Source organism: Sinocyclocheilus anshuiensis, unplaced genomic scaffold (genome assembly GCF_001515605.1).
Source record: "Sinocyclocheilus anshuiensis isolate Anshui unplaced genomic scaffold, SAMN03320099.WGS_v1.1 scaffold25, whole genome shotgun sequence".
In the NCBI taxonomy this organism is placed as follows: Eukaryota; Metazoa; Chordata; class Actinopteri; order Cypriniformes; family Cyprinidae; genus Sinocyclocheilus; species Sinocyclocheilus anshuiensis.
Window position 1 is genome coordinate 551808 of NW_015536477.1, and position 19286 is coordinate 571093.

The following is a 19286-nucleotide window of genomic DNA, read 5'->3' on the forward strand; positions in this document are numbered from 1 at the left end:
CAACTTGTTTACCATTTCTATAAATAAATTTAGATTAATCTTTAGGGCTACTAACGTTTTTCAGTCAAGAGCACTGCGTGATTTTCTGTCTTTCTTTTGTTGCTTGATTAACATCAAGGACTTGGACAATAGCAACTAAATTAGGCTGCTATCCCTTTAAAACTGAATGCACAGCTGCAATGGATGCAATGTACTGATACACGTCTTCCTACCGTTTACGTTCACTTAAGGCGTAATCAACTGTGTTTACGTGAATACTCGTCAAAACGGACAATTCAACATCATTTTGTGTGTAATTAGAGCACTGCGTGATTTTCTGTCTTTCTTTTGTTGCTTGATTAACATCAAGGACTTGGACAATAGCAACTAAATTAGGCTGCTATCCCTTTAAAACTGAATGCACAGCTGCAATGTATGCAATGTACTGATACACGTTCTCCCTGCTGTTTACGTTCACTTAAGACGTAATCAACTGTGTTTACGTGAATACTCGTCAAAACGGACAATTCGACATAATTTTGTGTGTAATTCTCCATTCATGGTACGCGAAAGAGTACTCGCGCGCTGTGAGACGAGCTTTTTGTGTGTGTATGCTTCAGTGTCTGCGCTCAGAAAACCGAAGCGAAATGAGTTCTCTCTTGCGTCGTCAGATTTATCCATATGTCTGCTCTTCTCTTACTCCCACATATTGACATTTTTGAACGTTTTATGCGACGTATCGTCCCTCCCTAACATTTTCGTCTCGTTTTTATTAGTTGACGAAAATGTCAATATATTTTCATCATAGTTTTTGTCATTCAAAAAGAGTTTTAGTTCGTTATCGTCTTGTTGTCGTCAGTGAAAGAAAACATTATGACGAAAATTATTTCAACGGAATTACCACTGTTAGCTACATCCCTCAGAGACTTACCTCTCTTCACCAAGTCCTTTCTTTTTTGAAGAGGCAGAATTTCCTCTCAAAGTTCAACAGCAATTGAAATAAGAGGCTCTATGTGGAGTACCAGGAGGCCTGTTTCTGCCACTCATAATGGCAACCTCACACGCTTATTACATTCTTCCCATTGTCTCAGGGCGCTCGAGTACTGCCCGTTTTTTAATTGAATTAATCCGAGCCAACCTCTCAGCAATCAGTCGGAGAGAGCAGGGCATTGTGGGATAGGCAGAGAAGTGTGTTTGTATGTGGTGTTAATTAGTGTACAGTATGGAAATTATTAGAGACTGCGAGTGCTTTAATTGCAGCGCTGCTGGTGAGGTGAGGCGTCAACTCCGGTTTGACACAAAAATGACACACATTACCTTTAAATGACAAAATACGTCATTTACACCCATACCCTTCCTTTACAGGTGGTTGTGTCGACGACAGTGAGCGTAGAAGGACACGTTCTGGCTGTTTCGGAAAATATGTTTGTGCACAACAACTCCAAACATGGCAGAAAAGCTCGGCGACTGGACCCGTCAGAGGGAACGCCGTCATATCTGGAGCACGGTGAGTTACTGTGGATTTAACACAGCGAGTTTAGCAGATAAATGGGATTGTATTTACCTCTTTCTGTTGAATTGGCTGCTAAATAGAATTGGGAAGTCTTATTCGTTTTAATGAATCGGACAGTTAATTTGAACAAACTGATTCAAAAAGTCTTTTCTGCCTCTTCATCCTGTCCCAATTGTTTTGCAACAGGAAAAAAACGAAAAATAGCATCAGAAGGAGCAAGATGAGGTTGGCTAGTGTGTGAACAGGGACCCTGACAGATCATGTAGACTCACACTTTATTATACTGTGATGAAATATGCAGTAAGCCTCTGCAAACCTCTGACAATAACCACACACACAAGTCTACATTTTATTAATAGTGTGTTGATACAAAATCTTAAACTCCATCCAGTGTGAATGAGTTGGTGAGAGATAACGCTTAGCTGTCGGAGCCGTCCGTGAGCTTTGGCCCTTTAAGTCACTTCTCCAGTGGTGCGGAGAGAGTAAAAGATGAAGCAGAGATTAATTAAAGCACTAACCTGTGCCCTCCCTCATTCCTTTAACCCATCCCTCCATCTGCAGAAATTACTATGGTGGGGTTTAATTGAATGCGGAGGATACAAATTATGCATAGAGCCAGACACGTTAAATTCAAAAGCACAGATTTTTAAGTATGGAGCATCTACATAGTACTACCATGATACTGATGATTAGCATATTCATGCATTATAGTTATATAGTTAGATACTTTTTATATGGTACTCTGCGGTACTACTGAAAATATAGTTATATTTCTTACGTGGAGACACGACTCAGTCAATTCCAGTGGAGTTTGTTGTTAGCATGTTGCTAAGCTAATAGCATGATACCCCAAAAAGCATAGAAATACACAGCACACATGAATGCTGGTTAAAGAACAAACTCAAACAATTTCATTGCTTCTCAGTATTGAATAAATTCTACATTTATAGTCAACATTTCTTTATCCGCCATTAGGGATGTAACGATTAACCGTGAGCCGGTTGAAAATCGATTTAAATATGTGACGATTCAAATCGGTTGAGATGCTAAACAAATCGCAATTCAGTTAGGGGTAGGAGTTTATATTAATGTATGTCTGAGGGAACTTACTGTCTTTCGATGTTTTTTTTTTTTTCCTCTTGCCTCTGTATAATGCATATCAGGGCTCCAGACTCATTCTTCCCACTGGAATTTTGTTAAAAATAAATCGTGAGTCGAATCGAATCGTGAAATCAAAATTGTGAATCGAATCGAATCGTGAGTTGAGTGAATCGTTACATCCCTATCCGCCATCTTAAATGAAAACTGCTGAATTAAGCTAAGCTAGGTTTAGCTTCCCTATACTCTCAGTCACTATTCCCTACATTGCTTCACTAATATAGTCCATTGAATAAGCGAATGCAAACAAGTGAGTGAATTCTGAAAGTAAGTGGGAATTCATTCGTGCATGGTTTTTTTCTAGTGGCCAACTGTTGAGCCTATATCAGTCATACACTGTTGAGGTGCATTATGGGATTGAACGAGTACACTCAATATTGTCCACTATGGTTTTGGATACCAATACAAATGGCCGAAAAATACAAACCAATACATTTCTAAAACATTCTGGTGTCCTCTGTAATTAATCCATCACTCAAATGTTTTGTTCTTGGCTATTTCTTTTTGACAGACATGGCAAAAGCCTAGCGTTATTTAAAAAATCGATGCTTTAGTGCACACTGTGTATTCTTAACATTGTCATTATACATTCGCCTCAAAATCCTGCTGATGTAATGCAGTGGAAAATCCCACTTTTGACAACACATCGATCACATTGGATTACTGACGAGTGACGACTGACACCTTGCTTAAATAATGTATGACAAAAATTGTCTCAGAATGCCATTTCTACCTCATTCGCTTAAAAGTAATAAAACTCTTAAAAAATCCAGAAAGGCTTCATTAGGGTGTTTTTGATTATCTGTATGTTTTATAGCTGTAGAGTCTCTTGGTGGAGTTAGCGTTAGCTTTCCCAGATAGCGTTATTTAAAAAATTGATGCTTTAGTGCACACTGTGTATTCTTAACATTGTCATTATACAAAATCCTGCTGATGTAATGCAGTGGAAAATCCCACTTTTGACAACACATCGATCACATTGGATTACTGACGAGTGACGACTGACACCTTGCTTAAATAATGTATGACAAAAATTGTCTCAGAATGCCATTTCTACCTCATTCGCTTAAAAGTAATAAAACTCTTAAAAAATCCAGAAAGGCTTCATTAGGGTGTTTTTGATTATCTGTATGTTTTATAGCTATAGAGTCTCTTGGTGGAGTTAGCGTTAGCTTTCCCAGAGCCCATCTGCGCAAGGCCAAGCCCACGCTGACATGCTTTACAAAGACGCTTGAAGTATTTATCTAGACGTCCGACCAATCCAATCAGTGTCCCATTTAGCCTGTCAAGGATTTAGATGTTCAGGGAAATTTGTTGGATCTGGGTGGAAGAACAGAACATATGATGTGGTGATTTACTGTCATGGATGAATATGGTGTGATAAGCTGTGATGGTCTCTTGGGGTCTGTGTCCGCGTGCTGGCGGCATCAAGCTCTATCAGGAGGTCTGTTTGCATTTGGATGAAAGACAGAAAGTACAGATTTACAGTTTGTATTGACAGAAAGCTTGTTTTTTTTTCATTTTGGTTAGGGTTTCAATTTATTACATTTCAATGGATACACTCAGCACGTCAGTCCAGTCCACAGCTTTAATTAGTGGTGCTTGTTAAGTTTGCGTTTTTCTGTTTGGCGGGTTGGAAAATGGGTGAAAAGAATCCCACTAAAGTTTTTCTACTATTCTTTAGTGCATGCAACTGCTGCTATTTAATTGTATATTGTTTATAAAGGTGCCGTTTGAATTATGAGCGAAGGGATGATATTAATTGTGCTTACTGAGGTTCTAATAGGCTCAAAACTGACCTCATATAAGGTCTGAAATGTTTCATTAAGACAACAGCAGTTAGAATGAACTCAATGAGGGCAACTCCGATAACAACAACTGACTGGATGTATTTATCTCTTGGAGCTGGAGGTTGGTGTGTGATCCCAAATACACCAGCCTACAGCATTAAATGAGTTTATAAGAAAGGGAAAGCAGGAAAAACGGCTCAGCTGAGCGCATCCCAGCTGAAGCGGTCTCTCTGTTCCAGAGCACCAAGCACAAACCCTAGGGACGTGGAAAGGGGATGCAATCTGTCCATGGTGCACTAATGTGCTACATACCTTATGTGGGCAGTGATTTTATATTCACTGTACAGTTTCTGTGATTTTAAGTTATTTTGTATATACTGTATTCAGTTTTAAATGTATTATCTCAACAGACAAAACCCCACCAGTTAAGCTACAGGAACTATTGCTTATAGCTATTGATGGAATTACTATTAATAATATTATAAATATTAATTATCCAGATTGTTAAAATGACATTCCTGTTATGCAGTGTCCGTAAAATTAATATTCTTATGTTTAAAATTGTATAAATATTCAAGTAATAACCCAGAATAACACAACCCACAAAATTGTGAATTTAATATTTCATCAAATATATTATAACATAAAAGGACATATGTAAGAATGAGTGTTTTTGTGCTTTATTGTGTCTATCAAGTGTAACTACTCAAATGTGCGTTGCCCTGTGTTCGTACCCCTGTCTTTTGCTTGTGTTTTGTGTGTGAGACATTTTACATTGTAAATTAAACGTGTGTGTGTGTGTGTGTGTGTGTGTGTGTGTGTGTGTGTGTGTCAGAGCAGCATGATGAGCAGATGGCTTAGAGAAAGCCACAGAAAGTTTAATCCTATCAGATGGATTCATGAGTCTCCATCTGCTTAATCCAGCTACCATTTCAGCCTCCGCCAAAAACCTCCACTCATGCCAAGATTACCGCCACAGATTGCACCTCATCTTCCCTGCTTTACCACCCCACCAAACGCCAAATTGTGTGCGTGTATGTCTCATTTCACCCTCCAGGTCTGGATTTCTTTCCTTTCTAGCGTCTCGACACAAGCATGACATGTAAAAAGAGAAGATTAACATGTGTTTACGGAACATGAGAAGCTGTTCTTTTCAGTAATCTAAAACTGCTTGTGATTAGGATTTAGGGATGTTTTTCAAATTACAAAAGGAAAAAAAAACTAATAACAAATTAGTTGCTTAGAGAAAGCCACAGAAAGTTTAATCCTATCAGATGGATTCATGAGTCTCCATCTGCTTAATCCAGCTACCATTTCAGCCTCCGCCAAAAACCTCCACTCACGCCAAGATTACCGCCACAGATTGCACCTCATCTTCCCTGCTTTACCACCCCACCAAACGCCAAATTGTGTGCGTGTATGTCTCATTTCACCCTCCAGGTCTGGATTTCTTTCCTTTCTAGCGTCTTGACACAAGCATGACATGTAAAAAGAGAAGATTAACATGTGTTTACGGAACATGAGAAGCTGTTCTTTTCAGTAATCTAAAACTGCTTGTGATTAGGATTTAGGGATGTTTTTCAAATTACAAAAGGAAAAAAAAACTAATAACAAATTAGTTAAAAAAAAACAAATAACTTTTTGAAATCTAATAACTGAATGATTGGTATTTAAAATGGTATTAAATGGTATTTAAAATGGTATTTAAAATTTTAGAGCCCAGTTTTTTTTTTTTTTAAGATTCAAAGGAACTTTACTTGATTATTTATCAAATTCCAAATGACTGACATTTATTACTTTAATAGATATAATTGCATTATATAATGCTTAACAGATCATTAGTTCAAAATGGTAGTGATTAGTTAAAAACACTTTATATAGTCACAATACAATATAGTCACTGTGTAGTCAAAACTACTAATAATTGTAGTAATATCAATGATCATGACATGCAATATCATGAAAACTGCAAAATAAAGTGTTATGGAAATATTTCAAAGAATTTGAATACCCTTAATTCTACATATAAGTTCTACACATCCCTGACCCCTTACATGTTCATTTATTAAATATTTTGGCTATATATTAGCAGGGATGTGTAGAACTTATATGAACTGTAGTATTAAGGGTTTTCAATTGGCCTATATATATATATGTATATGCATATGTATATGTGTATATGTGTGTGTGTGTGTGTGTTATAAGTATTATAAGTTATAAGTATTCTCAGCTCCATAGAACACATTTGACTATATGTATATGCATATGTATATGTGTATATGTGTGTGTGTGTGTGTGTGTGTGTGTTATAAGTATTATAAGTTATAAGTATTCTCAGCTCCATAGAACACATTTGACTATATTTAAATCTGGACAAAAAAATAAATAAAAATAAAATAAATACATTTATGACAGATTTATCTATAAAATCAATGCTGAAAAAAAAAACTGAGCAATGAAATGTATTACGCATTTGTTCTTGTTTTCTTAAATCTCTATCTTTTTTTTTCAATTTTCTATTTATTTCAGCGATCAATCATTGTTAGTGCTTCTAAGAAATGTTTTGCTGTACCTCATGTGGCTCAACTCTTCATGTTTACTGTAACAGCTAAGCTTAGCCAAGTAAGGTTACAATATATCTCACCCAACTTGCATCTCACAGTGTGTGGATCTAACAGTCACGCTGGCCCATCACAACCCTTCCTCTCTTTATATCCCATTACTGTGAGTGACGCTTTGGCATTTGGGAGCTAAATGCAGGTAAACGCAGGCTGGCTAAATTGCTTTCTTTGCCCCTACGCATTTGTTCTTGTTTTCTTAAATCTCTATCTTTTTTTTTTCAATTTTCTATTTATTTCAGCGATCAATCATTGTTAGTGCTTCTAAGAAATGTTTTGCTGTACCTCATGTGGCTCAACTCTTCATGTTTACTGTAACAGCTAAGCTTAGCCAAGTAAGGTTACAATATATCTCACCCAACTTGCATCTCACAGTGTGTGGATCTAACAGTCACGCTGGCCCATCACAACCCTTCCTCTCTTTATATCCCATTACTGTGAGTGACGCTTTGGCATTTGGGAGCTAAATGCAGGTAAACGCAGGCTGGCTAAATTGCTTTCTTTGCCCCCTGCTAGCACGAGACTCTGAGTCTCGGAGGGGAGCAGACAGCTCTAATAAGCAAACTGACCTTTCTCCGTGGTGGTCCCTTTGTCACTCAGCCACTGATCCACGGCTGCCGCGGAGAGCAACAAACAGAACACGCTAAACGAGCCACTGTACCTCGACGCCCGGTGACAAAAACACATGTCTCCTACAGCAGGAGGTCTAAGGTCACATTATTTACACGAAGAACGTACAACCGCTCTGTAATGCTAATGTGTACTCTTAGGATACTTGAAGAATTGATAAGCAGATATTGAATATAGTTTGTTTCATGAAAGTTTGGCTGTGGGTTTTTAACCAAATAACAATTTAGGATCTTACTCAAGATCTGCTGACATTCTCGCTAGTTTCACTAGTGTTAAATTTGACAAAAATTAGTTTGTGTGGGCACTTTTGGCCATATGGACTTTTTGGAATATAATGTTTCTTAAGACATTTTTCACACTCTCACTGTCAAAAGAGTTTTTTTTATTTTTTATTTTTTTTATTGGTTGATTGACTGGTGAAAAGTCAAGAACATTTCTACCACATTTTACTCACATTTTAAAATAAAATGACCAACTCTAATCTTTCTGAGGTCAATTTCACGGCTAGCGTTTTATGTATCCTGAATACAGACAATTAAAGTTTATTTTGAAATGACATACAGTAAAAATTTATCAATATATATTTTTTCATACAATACATTTTGAAATGGATTATGCTTATTTAACTCTGTTTAGATTATCATAGTATACAGTATATAAAACATATGGTAACACTTTATTTTAAGGTGTCCTTGTTACACATCTTACATGTTCTTACTATAGTAATAACAGTAAAGTATGCATAATTATAAGCAATTAACCCAAACCCTAACCCTAATTATATAGTAAGTGCATGTACTTAATAGTACTCAGTACTTATTTGTACAATTACACTGTAACAAGGACAATTTAAAAATAAAATGTAACCAAACATGAAACAATTTACATATTTATGATTGATTTTCATACTTGAAGATTGAGAGTCTGTTTCTGGGACAGAAGTAAAACAATAAAATACATACAGTATCAAGTCAAGTCACCTTTATTTATGTTGATTAAATTAGATTGTGTCAAAGCAGCTTTACAGTGTTAAACTGGAAAAAGGTTTGTGTCACAAAGCAAGGCCAGACACAACAGGTAAGTGCAAATCAGGATGGTTTTATTGACTGGGTATGATAATGCAAGTAATTCAAAAAAGCACGTTAAAAAGTTTCCAATAAAGTAGTTTCCAATAGTTTTAATGTTGTCTTTAAAACAAAATGAAATCTGTTTTTAATACAAATCAACCCTGCAACATAAAAAGTTGAAGAAACCCCCCAAAAATAACAAAACTATCCTAGATCACTACATCAGCCTATAAATTATGATTTCATTATCAACTGTGACTTATGGCCAAGTAACAAATTATTTGTACAGTAGTACATACTGGACACTGGGATATTGAGGTTCTTGAATGCATTCGTCTAGCTAAAAGAGTAAATCTTTTGGCAGTCCTGCCGATAATTTGAGGCAATGTCTCACTGTTCTGCTACAACCGAAGCGTTTCCTTATTGTGCCCTCAAAGTATTAGAAATGCCAGCTTGGGTAGAGTTGGATGGGAATTCTTGGTGTAAGTGATCCTTTGTTTTTACGCCTAATGTGTGCTATGAGAGCTGTGAAAACCACCGACACTTTTCCAGAGCGTGTGGTATGGGACTCGTAGTTGGATCCAGCTGTGTGGGTTTTCTCAGTGACATTTGTGTGTTTTTGGTTTCCTGCTTTGGCCTTGAAATAAGAGACTGAGAGGTGTCAAGACTTCCCTCAGACCCCAGGAAAGAAACTGCATTCGAATGTCACCTTTAACCCCCGAATCTGCAACCCTCGCACTAATGTTGATCCTGATAGTTAGGAAGTTCTCTACAAAACTTCTAATCATGGTCAAGTAATGCTAGTGTTGGTTAGTTACACTAAGCACAGATGATTAAAGTCGATTTCCATTTTTCTGCTTTCTCTAAATCGGTCCTGTGGCGTTTCTGGAAGCAGCTGCACCTTGTATCAAAGCCATTAGTCCCAGTGAAGGCTGGACAACAGGAGGTGCTACTGTCATCATAATTGGAGACAACTTCTTTGACGGACTGCAGGTCATCTTCGGCACCATGTTGGTCTGGAGTGAGGTGAGTTTGCAAGTCAGTTGCTTGATCTCATTAGTAATCATAGGTATTAGTACATAAAGCATAGTTCTAGTACACAGACACTTTTGTATGTTTGCATTGACACTGAAACATATAAACATACTGACAGCATCTAAAAATTCTACACATTTTATGAAACTTTGAGAAAAGTTTTCACACTAAAATTATTGTCACTTTACATTTAGCTATTACTTAAAATGTTTAGAATTTGTTAGGTAACACTTTAGAATAGGGAACACTGTCTTATTCACTATTAACTATGACTTTCCTCTCAATAAATTCCTAATTTGCTGCTTATTAATAGTTAGTAACGTAGTTGTTAAGTTTAGGTATTGGGTAGGATTAGAATTAGGGATGTAGAATAAGGTCATGTAGAATAAGGCATTAATATGTGCTTAATTAGTACTAATAAATGGCTAATATTCTAACAATATGCATGCTAATAAGCAGCTAGTTAAGAGACCCTAAAATAAAGTGTTACCATTTGTTAGGATTGAGGTTAGGTTTGGGACTCTTGGGAAGTATAATGGTAAAAATGTAAGTACAGAAATATACATAAAATAAATGCAATAATTCCTAAAGATTTGTACATTGCTAAAGCTCTGCGTATGTATGAATGTCCATTTCTGCCACATAACATCAAAAAAAAAAAAAAAAACTGTCATAATTATAAGAAGTCGTAATTATGAGATAAAATAAAAAGTCAGTAATTTAAAAAGTCAAAATTATGACCACTAAGTCATATAAGATAAAGTTATAATTACAAAACGGAGAAATTTATATATTGTAAGTTGAATTTTTTGAAGTTGAAAAATAGGTCATAACTATAACATAAAACATTTAAATTGTGAAATAAAAGTCATAATTATGTGCTTTGTCATATTAAGCTTGTAAGCCAATAATAGCTTTTTGTCTTGTAATGTTTGTTACAATTTCAACTTTTTATCTCATAATTATCGGTTGGAAAATAGCTTCCATACATACGTTTTTAGATCCTGTCAGTGCATCCATATTTATCCAAATATGTAAAAAAATGGATTGTTGACCACAGTACTTTTGTTTTATCACCTCACCATGTTCTTTAATAACAAGTAATATCTTGTTTAAAAGGCTGTTTTAAACAAGAGTTAAACACACTACATAAACATGTACATGTGGAAAACATGGCATTAGCGGAATCATTTACATTTTAACTCTTTGGACTGATGAATTATTGAAAATTAATGCATGCTTGTGTCATGACCGCTTTGCCACCTTACGTATGTAGTAATTCAATGGCCCGTTGTCAATTATTCCTGACATATTATGTTAAAAAATGAAATGATTGCACACTTAACTGATTATTCAACATTCAAATAGCCTCAATTTAGTTTAGTATAAATTCTATCTTAAATGCAACATTACAGGTGGTCAGCTTAATAAAATTCCTCCAGTGTTGTTATTTAAAACTTAAGTCATTAAATCTTTATGCAGTTATATCTGTCACCTTTCCCGAAGCTGTCAAAGGCTCCAATTGTCCTATCAGAAAACATTAGCGTTTTGTTAGGCCGACATTATGCAGGTGATTAAGTTACTGTGCTTAAGTGATTAAGAAATGTGATACTTTCAATAGCTGCTCAATTGTTTTGACATGGCTTTGTATAAGAAATTGAGCAGCTTGTGTAACACAGGCTAACTGCTCAATAGCGGCGGCTTTAAAGGTGCTCAAATCAGTGGTGGCGAATCCCATACACAAACACATTGATCTGGAGTGTTTTGTAGTACTTCTCACTTCAGACAGCCACTTTTCATGAGCACTACTTAGTGTTCATCAAGCACCAACCCTGATACAAATTTCCCACTGCATATTCAGCTAACCTCTTTGATCTGCTGCTGCTAAGTGCTATTAGCTACCAGAGAAACGAGCTAATGACTGTGTGTGTGTGTGTGTGTGGGGGGGGGGGTTATGGGTCACTTCAGACAGCCACTTTTCATGAGCACTACTTAGTGTTCATCAAGCACCAACCCTGATACAAATTTCCCACTGCATATTCAGCTAACCTCTTTGATCTGCTGCTGCTAAGTGCTATTAGCTACCAGAGAAACGAGCTAATGACTGTGTGTGTGTGTGTGTGTGGGGGGGGGGGGGTTATGATGAACTACATCTGGTAACGATTAATACACTGTGCTGAAATCTCCCTATAGCGGTTCCTGTGGACCTCATAACCTTGTGACCTTTATCTCCTGACCCCCTGACCCCCTGTACACGGGGGGCCCATCAAGAGCCACGTAGTTTCCTTCAGCTGCAGTGCCAGCAGGGATCTGATTACCACAGATAGCATCTAACAAGGGAGGAAGAGAATGAGAGCAGGGGAGGGTCAAAGGAAGATGTTTCTTTCACTTCTTCACCTCCTACCCATTCACCATCCTCTGAACACAGTCATATTTGTCTGTCATTCTCAAATAGCAGCATTCATTAACATTAACATTTTTGTGGACTCCTAATGGCCCTCGTGTCTTTCTATAGCATGCGCAGTACGTACTGTAGTAGTCAAATGGACAGTTATGAGCAAATAGCAACTAACCAGAGAGAGTACATACTGTGACGACTGTACTAGATTCAATCTAAACTTCGGTTTAGATTAGAGAACACATTCACTATTAACTAAGAATTTTTGCTCAATAGACTTCTAATTTGCTGCTTATTGATAGCAAGTAAGGTCGTTTTTAGGTATGGGACAGGCTTAAGGGATCTAGAATATGGTTACGTAGAATGAGGCATTATTATGTGCTTTGTAAGTACTAATAAACAATGCTTGTAATATGAATGCTAATAAGCAACTAGTTAATAGCGAATTGTGTTCCCTAACCTAAAGTGTTACCTAAACTTCCTTTCTCGGATCATGTATACAGAATACTTTTACTTTAATGCTGTGTTTGTATATGTGTAAAGTCCGAAACATGCTCCATGTAAGTATGTCGTTTCTAGTTGTGTTTATTGTTTCTTTTTTGCAATGTGTTGTTATTTTAGTATTATTTGTATACTATTATTATATTTATGAATATTTTGAATGAACCTATTTTTATATTTTTAGTTTTCATTTTAATTTTAGTTTACATTTTTGTAAATTTGTTATTTGCTTTTGATATTTTTTATTATTATTTAAATATTTCTATTTAGCTCTAAAGTAATTTATAAAGTTTTTTGTGTAATATTTATATTTTATTTGTATTTTTATCATTATTATTTTTTTTAATTACCAAATTATTATTTTTTTTCAAATAGCACTGGCGTTGCCGAAACATTTGCATTTGCATACTCGTCATAAGTGAACGATCTGGAACACTCAGAGACACCACACATATACAATTAATTCACAGTTGTTTCCAGAACCGTTTGACATTAGCATATTGCTAAGCTAATGACATGATACTCTAATAAGCATAAACCATATAAATACTGGGTAAAGGAGTATATTTTTATTTAGATTGAAATATTTTAGTGTTTCTTTTAGTGATAGTATCGACTGGATTACATTTGCTGTCAACACTTAATTTGGCATAGCACACTAGCATTCCACAACTACTTTTTCTGCTACTTTCACTTGTTTATTGTTTTGAAATTGAGTTTATGACTATGAGAGACAAATGTTCAAAGATGCTTTAGACAACAGCTCATATGAACCACAAGCATATAGTCTGTGAGATGCTGAAAGACAGTGTGCTGTTAATTATGTCTCTGAGGAGCTCCACCTGTCCTCTTCCAGCCTTCATCTGCGCCATCCCCTCACCACCCACCATAAACAGCCTGATACTGATTAGACAAGATTCATTCACACATGTACAAACACACACAGTCAGATTGTTTACTGATCAGAACTGGATCAAAGAACATAATCAACCAGGGAAAATGAACAAACAAAACGCAACTAGCATCTGCCAACAAAAGTGTTGGGGACTGTGTTTGTTGACATTGTTTTCCTGCAGCTTCAGAGCTATTAGTCAGTCACATGGCATTTAATGATTGGCTCAAAACAACCTGGCTGCAGAACTGAGCACCCTTTGTCAAAGATGGTAGAATTTAATTCTCATACTTCCTGTGCCAGCTGAGCAACTGCCATTGAGGGAAATGGAAATGCTTTCTCCAGGTATTATAGACCTCCTTGAGTCTAATGTCCTCTCTCTATCTCATTTTCTCCTCACAGCTCATCACACCTCATGCCATCAGAGTTCAGACCCCTCCTCGTCACATCCCGGGGGTGGTAGAGGTCACGCTTTCCTATAAGTCCAAACAGTTTTGCAAAGGCACACCAGGAAGATTCATCTACACTGGTAAGCTTAAAACAAGAAACTTTTGACTTGTTTCAACATTATCATTTCATAAAAACAGGTTGGTCACAGAAGAGGTGCGCTTTTACTTTTTCAAGTGTTTTAAAGGGGTCCTATTATGCTTTTTCACTTTTTCAACTTTAGTGAGTCTGTAATGTTGCTGTTTGAGCATAAAAAAGATCTGCAAAGTTACAAAGCTCAAAGTCCACTTCAAACGGAGATATTTTATTTAACAGAAATCACTAATCAAAAACTACAACGAACGACTCGTTTGGACTACAACGCATATTTTCCGGGATTTGTGATATCACAAATATCGACGAATGGGAGGAGACCTGGCTGAGCTGCACTAGAGAAGGCCACGAGTGTTTATCACCATGTCGGAGACACGCTAGCTTTCCCAAGGCAGACGAACTTAGAGTGGTTACAATCATTCGGGTTTAAATCGCGCTCAAATTGATTTGATTTTGACGCAATATTTACATTGAAGCTCGCAGGCGGCTATGGTAAAGGACGTGACATTTCCCGACCAGGCGCCGAGTGGAGCCAATCACAACACACACTGGCCCAGCTAACCAATCACAGCACATTTCGTATTTCAGAAGGCGGGCCTTCATTTGATACAGGAACTATTCGAGCCATTCATGCCAGACTGAGGAGAGAGGTGTTGTAATAATGTTAAATATGTGAAAAAGAATGTATTTTTCGAACAACCTAGTATGAGAGCATGTTCTAGTACACCCCCAAAACAAAATCAAGACTTTGTAAAAGAGCATAATAGGCCAAAAAATATAATATAAAATATAAAAGACCAATATAATAGCCTTTTAACCAACCACTCCAAACTCTATCCTATGAATAGGGTAATTTAGGATAGGATAATATGATTGGATAATTCATTTAATTAATTTTTATTATTCAATAATGTATTTATAAACTATATATCCTATGGATAATATCACATGCATATCTCTTTTAATAAATAAATCATTTATTTAAAGAGATAATCAAAGGATTTTTAAATAAAAATTTTCTCAGTTTTGAATGTATATGTATATGATTTTTTTTATATATAGAATTATTTGCTATATACGAAGAATTGCTGTTGAATTTTCTCACAAACACCCACACACAAAACCACGCTCTGTTCAGAAGTACAGCTTTGTTAGCTTAATTACTGTTGATGGAGAAAATATAACAGTTTATGCTCATAAAACCTGTTACAATTAAGGAAGAAAACAAGCTGCATTTTATAGGCCTCCATATTGAAGCCATTTAAACAGCAGAACAAACTGTGCAGCTTACATGAAACTGTTAATGAGTAAATATACAAACAAACACAATACTGCCTCGGTTAAGATTGGTCTAGTAGACCTACATACAGCTGATCTTTTGTCACCAATTACTCCAGCGTTCATGAAGCACCGTGACTGCGCTTTGGTCATACCTCATACCCATCCTGATCAATGCCTACTTCTTCTGTGAGGTCAAAGGTCAGCTCGCTGGCTAATTTCATGGTTATGTTTTTCTGTTGCTTTTTGTTTGTACTTCCTCGCTGCTGTAAAATCATCACGCACACCCACACAAACAAGAGGACACACTTGAAAGTGATTCTAAATCAAAGGCGAATTAAAAGAGAAAATAGCTGATCTGGTGCACAGATGGATCTTGTGAGAGGGCGACTGACTCGTTCCAGTGAGGAAGGGAGAAGGAAACAGTATGTGCGTCCACAGAAGTTAAGTGCCACGATAGACATGGTATCAGTGTTGTAGGTGGCAAGCAGTGACACTCAAAGGAAGACACAGATGGCACATTTATTATTTTATTTCTTTCACCCACTGCTATGAGAATATCAGATGGTTCTCTCAGACGCCGGGCAGAAATTATTTGGAAATAAAACCAAATGCAGTGAAATTCATGCCTTTGAGCATAAATCGTCAAACTTATAGCTGTGCTACAGGTAACCTTCAGCTTTTTCAACTAATCATGTACCTTACTCTTGAAAATTAACTCAAGTTGGCACCTTTCGGGGCATCGCCGTCGTTAAGCAACTGGCACACAATGATGGCAGCTGGCATGGGTATTAGAAGTACCCAGCAGACAGCTGGCGATGCTAATCAGCCTCTGTTAGCCGAGACAGCTAGCAAAGGCTATTTGCATAGAACACTAGCAAACCCTCAGAACTAATTGAATCAATACAGGCAAAGCCACGGATGCCTCCCGCCAGGCTCTGGCCAGGCATTAATCAATGGCTACCTGGAAACTACAACTGAAGTCGGAATCCATAAATGGCTAAATCAGTCAACCACAACAAGAACGTAGGGTGAACGTAAGGTCTTGCAGACAATGACACAAGAAAGTCTGTGCTTTTGGCCTGTGTTTTACATGAAAAATACAGGTCAAGCTTTGTTTTAGATTTTTTGTAGCACAATAAAGTTTTAAAACAAAACACAGCTAGATGAAGAGCAGCAGAGTTATAGATGTATTGTTATATGTATATATATATATATATATATATATATAATGTATGTATTGTTCCCATACAACATAAATAAATACACTTGAGATACTTAGACCTCTGTGCATGCTCCTCCATGAGTTTTCCCTGATAAAAAGCCGCTTAAACCACTTATGGTAGTTCATGTCTGGTTTAAGTTGGTCTAGTTGATCTCCCAACCTGATCAGCCGGTGTTCTGCTAGTTTAGCTAGTCTACTAGCTTGACCAGCTGTCCAAAACCCATCTAAAACCACACCAGACTAAGAATGTGCAATATTTTGCCACAATATTGGTTATCAGCCAAACATTTTTTAGATTTTTTTTACTCAATTTGTTATAGGAATTGAATTGTTCATGTTTATTTCCTGTTTGTACATTTAGCTGACCTTGTAACACTTATTTAAAGATTAAAAACACTAATAATTAAATAACACTGTTGAATGCGAATGAAATAATCTCTAAATGAATATCCATTTTTCATATTTAATGTCATTTTAGCAAAATGCAAACCACCTTAGTCTGGTTTAAGCTAGTTTTTCTTCAGTAGGATTGTTTGTTTCAGTCTGTCTCACTCTCATTCTGTGTTTCAGTTGTACTGGACACCATATACAGATCCCTGGGGACAAACTAATACATCTCATATAATTGACAGTGTAGGTTCTGTGTCACTTCTAAAACTGAATGTCAGCGGCGTGTGTTTGTTAGGAGGAAGTGCAAAGTTCCAATCGATAAACCATTGGAGCAACAGAGACAAATCCTGCCGTAACATTCACAAGAACCGCAGGGAAACAGATCTGAGACAGAAAGGCCGTGCTTTTCCCCTTCAGTCCATCATTCCACTCACTTTCTTTAATTTGATAATTTTAAAATGTATATTTCTAATATCTGTTGTATTCCTTATGTAAGAACAGTGATGCCAAACCACTACTCTCCTTTAGAGTTATCATAAAGAAGCATGTGTAGAACATTTAACTTGCATTATGGAACATATTTCCAATGTGAAACAATCAAATCAGAAATTGATATGACAGTGAAAAGCGAGGGATTGGTGGGAAGCATTTGAAAAATAATGTGATTGGTGTCGTTTCAAAATGTTGTTTCAGAACTGGGATAACTTGTTACATTTAGATGGGAAAAAAATCTAACAAATAAATAGTAAATATGTAAATTAAAATAAAATATTGTAAATTACAATAATATTTTAAAATATTATCGCAATATATTATAGTTTTAAAATTAGATTTAACTTTAATTTGATGTCATGTTGATTGTCCGCTTTTTTACTTTTAGACAGAATTCTACTAGCATCCTATATAAAACTGCACTGTGGGAAGAATAGTAGAAAACAGAATGGAAGTTTAATTCGTGACAATGCATGAGTTCATTTTTTTACAATAATTTTAACCGAATATCGCCTCTTAATAGCAAAGCGCCTTTTCTGCTAGCATTTCTGCTCGCTTGACAGGCAGTAATTGGTGATGTTAAAAATTCTGCAGGATCTACTGCTACCAACTTAATGCTTTATTGTCGGAAGGGACGAACACCTCCAATTAGATTACAGGCAATTCCAGGTAACTGCAAGATCGGACTGCAGCCAGATATCTCTGCAGCGGTCACAACGGCTAGAATTGCATCCAGTAGCGCTGTAGATGGTAGATGAATCACACACACCAACACACACACACACACTGTTAACAAGACCCCAAAGGACAAGTTTTGAGGCTTTATTATATAACACAGCCTCAGTGAAAACAAGAGCACAATAGAAATACGCTATTAGTCAGCACACCAAGCAGAAAAAAAACACAAGAATTGTTTTGTGTTTCTCAAAGTAATGAGTAAAACTGCTCGAGTCTAAAATACAACACACTACATGTTATATATTTGTGTATAGTTCTGTCATGTAAAGAAACATTTCCTTCATTCTGTAAAGAAAGCGTACTTCAGCAGCACCTCCTTTACACCTTCCTCCAACATCTCTTTTACCGCCAGTTGTTTTTTATAATAAAGATGCAACATTAGAAAGAAAAAAGTGTGGTAGAATAAGAGAGGGGGAAAGACAAGAATAAGATTGTTCTCTATTGATCTTAAAGTGGTGTGGCTTGGAAAAAATAACTCATCTATAATAAGGGGGGAAGAATGAAGCAATAATTCAGAGGTATTGAACGCTCCACTGCCGTGGGTATTGATCCCCCAGAGCTCGTACCTGAAGGGAGGGAAAATACATGCGCCCTCTGGGAAGAAGGAGGGAAGGAGAGGGAGGTGGTGACATTCCCTTGCTCATTACTGCAGTACTACAGCAAGAAAAGGATAGGAGTTTTAGTTAAAGACGATCCATACTTTCGTAATGCTGTCAGAGCCACGGACCTGCTTGTTCCAAGAATAGAATCGGTATTGTTATTGATTTGAGTGGATAAACTTTCAGTTTGATTCTGTTTGTCTGATTCAGTTCATATGCATTTGATTTGATTCAGACGTTCTTGAAAAACATTGTTTTAGTGAAAGACAACCCATGCGTCATAGTTGCTAGAGCACTGGACATGCTGGTTCTAGAATGGACCCTTTTCACAAGACTGTGATGACGCGTTTAACGGTCATCAGCAGGCACGTGCACACATAGACATCAAAGGGGGCTTGAGCACCTGCCCTTTTTCTTCCTCAAGAGAAAGTGCCCTTTTTTCT

General features: G+C 36.7%; 1 protein-coding gene across 1 annotated transcript in view; it reads left to right on the top strand.

Annotated features, from left to right (window-relative positions):
• LOC107661744 (transcription factor COE1-like) overlaps nucleotides 1–19286 on the top strand; it is a 140592-nt gene that overhangs the window by 96630 nt on the left and 24676 nt on the right. The window contains exons 8-10 of the mRNA XM_016451545.1: nucleotides 1345–1486; nucleotides 9651–9781; nucleotides 13984–14110. Of these exons, the coding sequence (XP_016307031.1) occupies nucleotides 1345–1486; nucleotides 9651–9781; nucleotides 13984–14110 (400 nt within the window). The remainder of the gene's footprint in view (nucleotides 1–1344; nucleotides 1487–9650; nucleotides 9782–13983; nucleotides 14111–19286) is intronic.